General features: G+C 52.8%; 1 protein-coding gene across 1 annotated transcript in view; it reads left to right on the plus strand.

Annotated features, from left to right (window-relative positions):
• Positions 1-330: 330 nt before the first annotated feature.
• Atp13a1 (ATPase 13A1) overlaps positions 331-9,006 on the plus strand; it is a 16,912-nt gene continuing 8,236 nt past the window's right edge. Inside the window, exons 1-15 of the mRNA XM_029480251.1 lie at positions 331-731; positions 2,279-2,368; positions 2,460-2,650; positions 5,094-5,166; positions 5,345-5,500; positions 5,597-5,666; positions 5,740-5,846; positions 6,234-6,363; positions 6,464-6,519; positions 6,915-7,041; positions 7,112-7,249; positions 7,340-7,460; positions 8,019-8,176; positions 8,456-8,631; positions 8,706-8,816. Of these exons, the coding sequence (XP_029336111.1) occupies positions 345-731; positions 2,279-2,368; positions 2,460-2,650; positions 5,094-5,166; positions 5,345-5,500; positions 5,597-5,666; positions 5,740-5,846; positions 6,234-6,363; positions 6,464-6,519; positions 6,915-7,041; positions 7,112-7,249; positions 7,340-7,460; positions 8,019-8,176; positions 8,456-8,631; positions 8,706-8,816 (2,091 nt within the window). The 5' untranslated portion in view covers positions 331-344. The remainder of the gene's footprint in view (positions 732-2,278; positions 2,369-2,459; positions 2,651-5,093; positions 5,167-5,344; positions 5,501-5,596; positions 5,667-5,739; positions 5,847-6,233; positions 6,364-6,463; positions 6,520-6,914; positions 7,042-7,111; positions 7,250-7,339; positions 7,461-8,018; positions 8,177-8,455; positions 8,632-8,705; positions 8,817-9,006) is intronic.

The following is a 9,006-nucleotide window of genomic DNA, read 5'->3' on the forward strand; positions in this document are numbered from 1 at the left end:
GCCCGAACGGAGGCTCTTTCCTAGATAGATGCCCGAAAAGTTGCTGAGAAGCGACGGGCTCTTCCGTTTCAGAGTCTCTTGCTGATGTCAATCCCGCCCTGCCCGTCTACATCTTTTGCGTTCTTAGTCCGCCGCGGCCGACCTTAGCAAGCTGATTTGGACCTTTGGTACCTTCTTTGTCATGGTGGCGCCCTGAACAGACACTTGTGTTAACCCATCTAACGCTTTACCTAGACGCTTCCTATTCCTGAGGCCCACTCATGGTGGTGCTCAGACCTCACCGGAAGTAATAGACCGGAAGTGGGGCGGTGCCTCTGCCGGAAGCCAGCGCAGCGCTGGGAAAGATGGCGGTGGTGGGCAACGCGGTTCTTTGCGGAGCCCGGCCTGGCGGGGCCCGGGGCAACGGGTCTCCTCAGCCTGGGTCGCGATTGCGGCCGGGCCTAGCTGCCGGGCCAGCGCTCATAGCGAACGGCGACGAACTGGTGGCCGCCGTGTGGCCGTACCGGCGGCTGGCGCTTCTGCGGCGCCTCACCGTGCTGCCGTTTGCCGGGCTGCTGTACCCAGCCTGGCTGGGCGCCGCCGCCAGCGGTTGCTGGGGATGGGGCAGCAGCTGGACCCAGATACCCGAGGCCGCGCTGCTGGCGCTCGCCACCATCTGCCTCGCACACGCACTCACTGTCCTGTCGGGGCATTGGTCTGTGCACGCGCACTGCGCGCTCACCTGCACCCCGGTAAGTGCGCGCGCCCGCCCGACCCCGACCCGGACCCAGGCACAGTGGGGCCTAGCGGGGGCTCCGGGCTGCCGCGGCTTGCGAGTCTCCAGTCTTACAGGCTCGATTCTCCAGCGGCGCCCCCTGCCCTATGGCTCAGGCCTACTTCTGACCCCGCTGTGACTCGCCATGCAGTTGTGGCTGGTTATTTTGATTCACAAGAAACACCTGGAACAGACTTGGAGCAGGACCCATATGCTACTGTTAGTGTGAATTGTTCCTCTTAGCTCCCATATGGTATATTGTTCTGGGAACGGTTCCGCCTTGCTTCTCCGTCATCTCCTATCTTGGTTTTGGTTTTCTTTTCTTACTCTTTTTTTTTTTTTTCCCTGTAAGATAGGATCTCACTATGCAGCCTTGGGTCGTCTAGGACTCACTGAGAACCGCCTAGCTCTGCCTCCAGAGTTCTGGCGTTAAAAGCCTGTGTCACTATTTCTGGCTTCTACTTTTGTGTTGGTCTTTCCTTCTTTCTTTTTTTTTTTTTAAGTGTTAGACTAGACCATTGGGGTAATTCCCCAAATGTATGAAGCCACGTCCTATGGCCCAGTGTTCAGTTTCTGTCTGTCCCTTGCTAGACCCAAAAAAGAGTGTAATTTATTCTGGTGCTGAAGATGGCCAGGAGCTACTTGTAAGTGACTTAAAATAGCGCAGAGTCTCACGTTATCGGTAAGGTAGGGTGGTTAAGATGAGGGCTGTTAGGATGGTGCTGTGATTCTAAATTCAGAACTCTAAACACAGTGTCACTACAGGAAGCACTGACTTTAAGGTACTCTAGGTTGAGGGTAATACCCAGTGACCACACTACAGATCACCAGATTTGAAGCCTGGCACACCAATATCTGTTCTGGGTAGGACTTTAGAAAAGGGAGGCATTGTCAGTGACTGAAGGAAATCCTGAGTACCCTCATATATACACACTCAACGGCTATGTGTGTGCATTGAATTCTCAGTACCAAGAGAAGGCACCCTGTTTCCTTCATTAATCTTTATCCCTGAAGAGGGGCCCAAATTTCTGAGCTTGGCACCCAGGGTCAATAGATGGGGGTGTGTGTGTATGCGCTTGCACTCATGTGCGAGACATTCAGTCCCTAGCCTTCTAGCTGTCCTTTGGACTGTAACTGAGAACTTCCTTTTCTAGAAAGGAGGAGAGGGAAACGCTAAGCAGCCTTGGGTGAGGAGGCAGATCAGGCTTGGCTTCTCTCTAGGTTTCACTGGGTTTCAGTTTCACCCTACTGTACAGTGAAAGCTGAAACCCCTCCCTCCGGGGTCACTGAGGAAAGCTAAGGTAACCTGTAATGGGGGGCACCCTCCGTGGCACCTTTACCCGTCTTCCGCGGTGTTAGTTCAGGGCCACCACCGTGTGGTGCCCTGTGCCTTGAGCCTTATAATACAAAGTAGTGGTCAAGTGAGATATGGCAAGCCTAGGGACATGCCTACACTCTGACCCTATGAGGGACATGTACTTGAGAGGTAAGAAGGGCTCCATAACAGTCTTTGGTTTTTGACAGGAATATGATCCCAACAAAGTAACCTTTGTGAAGGTGGTGCCAACCCCCAACAATGGCTCCACTGAGCTGGTGGCCCTGCACCGTGACAAGGTAGGAAGGGATCTATGTCCTGCAGGGTAGGTGGAACAGGCAGTGTCCCCAGGTCAGGGGACTTCTGCCACAAACACGCCTTCCACCCCAGGGTGAAGATGGGCTGGAGGTGCTGTCATTTGAATTCCAGAAGATCAAATATTCCTATGATGCCCTGGAGAAAAAGCAGTTCCTCCCGGTGGCCTTCCCAGTGGGGAATGCCTTCTCTTACTATCAAAGCAACAGAGGCTTCCAGGAAGACTCAGAGATCCGAGCTGCAGAGAAGAAGTTTGGGAGCAACAAGTGAGTCCCTGTCTTCCCTGTGGCCCACTGTGCATTGCTGCCCTACTGTGCTCCTGGTCACTGAGCCCTGGCAATAGGGCTGAGAGCTCTGCTTTTTAACCCAGAATGCTAAGTGACTATGACCCCACTGGGACAACTTGCTCTGCTCTGCCTTCCTCCAAACTTGTTTGCCAACAGGGCCCTCAGAGAGCCAGGAGCTTGACTGGGGGAAAGGAGGTTATGTATGTGTGTGCAAATAGATGTGGAGGCTGAGGTCAGCTTCAGGTGTCGTCACCAGGAGCCATACACCTTGTGTTCTAAGACGGTCTGTCTGAACTGGAGCTCACTAAACAACAGGCAGCAGCAGTGGTGCTCCCTGCCCCTCCCTCCCCGGGGCTGGTGTTAAGTCCATGCTTGCCTTTCTACATGGATTCTGGTACTTAAACATAGTCTCCATGCTTTTAAGGCAAGCACTTCACCATAAGCCATGTCTTTGGCCTGCCCTCCCCCACAATCATGGAATTAGAGGGTTTTTTCTTTATTTTTCTCCCTTCCTTCCCCCATTTTGAGGCAGGATTTCTCTGTGTAGCCCTGGCTGTTCTAGAACTCATTCTGTAGACCAGGTTGGTCTCAAACTCACAGAGATCTACATACCTCTGCTTCTGCCTCCTGATTGTTGTGTACTATCACCACCCAGCATAGAATTAGATTCTAATTCAAGTGTTTATGCTTATGTGCATCTCAGCACATTAGAAATATTGGTGATGCAGTGAGGCACAGCTCAGCGGGTGAGTGCTAGCCTAATGGACTAGAATGCTTTCACACAGCACTGCAAAGGAAAACACACCAAAACACATGGGTGCCTCTTTTATGCTGCGTAGGACAGCAGATGCTCCACACAGGCTTTCTCCGTTAACCTTTTACTAACACAGAGGTGCCAACGTGCAACTGTAGTAGGACAGCTGAACGCTGGGCACCAAACACCGATATTTGGCATCATGGCCCATATGGTGTTCACCCTTGACAGTGCTCAGTCAGGGAACTTGGGGAGATCTTAGCAGATTGTTTTTTCTCTCTCTGCAGCTGTACATGGAACCTGGTGCCTGGAACATGTCAGATAGGGGCCCTGCCATTGAGTCATACCCCTGGGGTTCTTTCATGATTCTGTTGCTTTTCAGAAAATGTAGATGTTACCATATCCAGTCTGAGAAGCATCATTTGTTGGTCTCTGCAGCCCTAATAGTGACTGCATTAATGGCCTGGGACAGATTTTATGCTATCACTGTGGGTGTTTTTGTTTTTAAACTCCGGGGTACTCCGTGGTTCCCTCTTCTCAGGTCCCACCACTGTGGGAAGCCTGTGAGCATCCTGGAATTTTGAGAGTAGAGCAGAGGAGGCCAAGTCAGACTAGGTGGCCACATGCCACCTAGTGGCCACATGCTGCTGCAGGAGACACCCTAGGGACAAACTACTTGAAGCCAAGGGCTTATTCAGAGAAAATATAACAAATTCCCAAGGCCAGCAAGATGCTCAGTGGGTACAGGCCCTTGTCATCAAGTCTGACAAAATGAGTTTGATCCCAGGACCCACACAATGTAAGGAGAGAACCATCTCCTGCAAGTTTTTCTCCGTCCACCGCACATGCACTGTCACAGGCATGCTGCCCCCCCTTAACATACCCTCCCTTATCATACACACATACACCGCCACACATACACTATCATAGACATGCTGCCCCCCCCAACATACATACACTGCCACACATACACTGTCACAGGCATGCTGCCCCCCCCCAACATACACAAGAAAAATATCTTTTAAAGGTGGGGCCATGCATTGCAGTGTACATCCTTAATCCCAATACTTGGGAGGCAGAAACAATTGGATCTCTGTGACTTACAGGCCAGCTTAAGATCATAGAACCTGTTTCAGGAAAGAAAAGAGGAAAAAAAATTACAGTTCTAGGGGTGGGGGCTGGAGTTATCCTAACAGTGACAAGATCCAGAGTTCCATCCCTACCACCACATGGCCATGGGCCATGGTGGCACACTGTTGTCTTCCCAGTACTCAAAGACGGAGCCAGGGATATCAGTTCAGAGCTCCTCCTCGGCCCTGTAAGGAGTTTGAGGATAGCCTGGGCTACTTGAAAACCTGTCTCAGAAAAAGAATATACAGTTCCATTGGGGAATGAGTTCTGTCACCAGGGTCCTCTTCTCCCAGCCACCCCTATCCTGCTCTTCTCATCTAGCCCTGGGGTGGGTGGTATTGGACAGAGCCTGTTACAGGGCTGAGTAGAGTAGGATGTTGGTGTGGAAGAACTGCCACCCAGTCTGGCTTGCCTGCTAGCAGCTGAGAAGGAACAAGGTCAAATGCAGCCTCCCCACCTTGGGTGTCTTGTTAGAGATGACGGGGCAGGGCCTCCACATCTTCAGCTCACCCAGGAATTTGGGTATGGTTTTTACAGGGCTGAGATGGTGGTGCCCGACTTCTCCGAGCTTTTCAAGGAGAGAGCCACAGCCCCTTTCTTCGTGTTTCAGGTAACAGCAGCTCTGGCCCTTGTGCCAGCTCCTTCTTTGGGACTGTCACAGCCAGAGTGAGTCTGGCTGCCATTTCCAAACCCCAGAGCCTCTCCCTGCCCTTGGGAATCATTGGTATTTGCCAGAATTTCTGGTCACAGGACAGGTAGGCAAGACCTGACAGGCTGCTGATTCACAGGTATTCTGCGTTGGGCTCTGGTGCCTGGACGAGTATTGGTACTACAGTGTCTTCACTCTGTCCATGCTGGTGGCTTTCGAAGCTTCCCTAGTGCAGCAGCAGATGAGGAACATGTCAGAGATCCGAAAGATGGGCAACAAGCCCCATATGATACAGGTGTGACTGGTGGGACAGGTGGGTGGTGACCCTGCCCACCCGAGTGGACACCATGCACGTGCTATGCTGACAGACTCCCCCTGCTCATATTCCCAGGTCTACCGCAGCCGAAAGTGGAGGCCTGTCGCCAGCGATGACATTGTTCCTGGGGACATCGTGTCTATCGGTGAGGCAGGATTCCTCTCAGGTGGAAGTCTTTACCTTAGCCAGTGGTTGACTCTCTTGCCTGCACCTTGCAGGCCGCTCGCCCCAGGAAAACTTGGTGCCCTGTGATGTACTGCTGCTACGGGGCCGCTGCATTGTAGACGAGGCCATGCTCACTGGAGAATCTGTGCCACAAATGAAGGTAATGAATAGGATCCATAGTATACTCCCAGTTCATGAAGAATGACATAGGGCAGGAGAGGCCAGCACCCAGGCGATCCCTGCCATACATAAGTGGCAGAGGCAGGTGGGCTGAAGTCATTGCCATAGGTGTCTGGAGCCAGGTGGAAAGAAACCAGGATATTCCATCGGGGTGGGTATAGAGAAGGTAGGAGGATTCTCTTTGTATCATTGAGGAGGCCTAATGCAGGTCACAAGGCATTAACTCAACAAGTACTGTGGTGAGGAGGCACCTGCTAAGGTGAATGGAACTTGTTGGCCTAGATAGGGGGCACTCATGGGAATCAGGCAAGCCCTTGGGGGAGGCTAAAGTGAGGCTGTCATCCCAATCTGATGTTTCTTTTCGCAGGAGCCCATTGAAGACCTGAGCCCAGACCATGTCCTAGACCTGCAGGCCGATGCTCGGCTGCATGTCATCTTTGGGGGCACCAAGGTGGTACAGCACATTCCCCCGCAGAAGGCCACCTCGGGCCTGAAGCGTAGGTGCCTCAAGGGTGTCTTGGGTATCCTGCACCTGCTATAGTGTGAAGGAGGTGGGACAGGGTTGCTAACAGCAGGTGCCTCTGCTTGTTCCCTCAGCGGTCGACAATGGATGTGTGGCCTTTGTCCTGAGAACTGGGTTCAACACATCCCAGGTATGGTGCTGGATTCCACGTAGGAGGGCCCAAAGTGTGTGACAGCTCCTCCCAGAACTCACCCTAAGGCTAATGTAGGCCTGCTTTCCCTAGGCTGAGATAGCAGTGGATATGACCAAGGTAGTCAGGCTATTACCATTCCCAGGAGATTGTTGTTAAGTGAGGTGCTCTGGTAAATGCTTCAGGGTTCTACCTGAGGGGAGATGGAAGCCTGGCTTCCCTGTGGCCCTGTGGCTGGCCTTCTTGGAAGTCTAATTCCTTGTCAGCCTACAGTGCTCTTAGGCAGGAATTGCTGTTTACTAGAAAGAGAGGCCAGCCTCGGTGCTTTCAGGGAGCAGAGGGCACTCTTCCCCACAGAGCTTTCAGGAAAGGCTAAGTCCTGCCTATCCCTGCAGGGCAGACTACTGCGTACAATTCTCTTTGGGGTAAAGAGGGTCACTGCAAACAACTTGGAGACCTTTATCTTCATCCTCTTCCTCCTGGTGTTCGCCATTGCTGCAGCTGCGTATGTGTGGGTTGAAGGTAAGCACCCTGAAAGCTCCTGCTCTGAAGCCTCGTCCCTGCCCCAGGCTGCCAGGCCCTGTTTCCACAGGGACCAAGGACCCCAGCCGGAACCGTTACAAGCTCTTTCTGGAGTGCACCCTCATCCTCACCTCTGTTGTACCCCCTGAACTGCCCATTGAACTGTCCCTGGCTGTCAACACCTCCCTCATCGCCTTGGCCAAGCTCTGTGAGTGCTGAGTGATTGGTGGGGCATTGCATAGAACAGGCAGGAGCCTGGAGGGACCCCCTGACCCCAGGTCCCACTCTCCACCCCCAGACATGTACTGCACAGAGCCTTTCCGGATCCCCTTCGCTGGCAAGGTCGAAGTGTGTTGCTTTGACAAGACGGGTACCTTGACCAGTGACAGCCTGGTGGTGCGAGGCGTAGCAGGGCTGAGGTGAGCATAAAGAAACCCTGTCTAAACCCCCCCAGCAAACAGACCCAAGCTTGGTGTGAGCCTCCATTGAAGTCCTGCCTCTGAGATTGCATTACAGAGGATCCTATGTGATGATCAATATGAGCGGCATCAGAAATAGGAGCTGGGCGGTGGTGGCGCACGCCTTTAATCCCAGCACTTGGGAGGCAGAGGCAGGCGGATTTCTGAGTTCGAGGCTAGCCTGGACTATAAAGTGAGTTCCAGGACAGCCAGGGCTATACAGAGAAACCCTGTCTCGAAAAATAAAAACAAAAACAAAAAAAGAAATAGATAGGAAATTAGTTCAGTCCCAGAACAGTCTGCCACAGACCTGTTACCTCATCTGTTGGGAGCTCAGGAGTCATCCCTGAGGCCAGTAGTCTCACCAAGGTACCCTTAGTGAATAAATAGCACATTGAGTACTAGCCGCTTGAGGTAGTCTCTGGTAGTAGTCACTGAAGGATCCCAGGTCCCTTGGTAGAGGTACAGTTCACCCACCCGCCTATATCCACCTTGAAACCAACTGTCTTGTCTTTGCAGAGATGGGAAAGAGGTGACCCCAGTGTCCAGCATTCCCATAGAAACACACCGGGCCCTGGCCTCCTGCCACTCGCTCATGCAGCTGGATGACGGCACCCTAGTGGGTGACCCTCTGGAAAAGGCCATGCTGACAGCTGTGGACTGGACGCTGACCAAAGGTGAGGGACTGGCATCCAAGGTCTGGCATGGGTGGCCTCGTGTCCTGGACAGGCAGGCTCATGTTAGTGACATTCCTCCAGGCTAGTGCCCGGGCTGGCTTCACATCGGTATCTTCTTGGGTCTGTTGTCCAGCCTTCTCTGCCTGATCCACTGTACTGGGATGATCCTGATCACAGCATCTAGGGATGCTGGGACGGGAAAACTGGGCAGGGGGGTGGGGGGGCTTGGCTACCTCTCTGGAGCAAAGCCCCTCAGGACTCGTACTTATTTGTTTCCAGATGAGAAAGTATTCCCCCGAAGTATTAAAACTCAGGGGCTGAAAATTCACCAGCGCTTTCATTTTGCCAGTGCCCTAAAGCGAATGTCTGTGCTCGCCTCCTACGAGAAGCTTGGCTCCACTGACCTCTGCTACATCGCGGCTGTGAAGGGGGCCCCCGAAACCCTGCACTCTATGGTGAGCCAGCCCCAACCCTGGGGTTAAGGGGTAGGCAGGGATCAAGCAGTGACATCCTCCTCTGTTCCCTGCAGTTTTCTCAGTGCCCACCTGACTACCACCACATCCACACTGAGATCTCTCGGGAAGGAGCCCGTGTCCTGGCTCTGGGATACAAGGAGCTAGGACATCTCACACATCAACAGGTAAGGGCCTGCCACACTCAACAGCCCTGTTAGCCCACCACACCTTTCATGGCACCTTCTTCCTCTGCTGTGGGATGTCCTAGGCACCTCTTTTTTTTTTTTTTTTTTTTAAGATTTATTTATTTATTATATGTAAGTACACTGTAGCTGTCTTCAGACACTCCAGAAGAGGGCACCAGATCTCGTTACG

This window comes from Mus caroli, chromosome 8, assembly GCF_900094665.2.
Source record: "Mus caroli chromosome 8, CAROLI_EIJ_v1.1, whole genome shotgun sequence".
Taxonomy (NCBI): domain Eukaryota; kingdom Metazoa; phylum Chordata; class Mammalia; order Rodentia; family Muridae; genus Mus; species Mus caroli.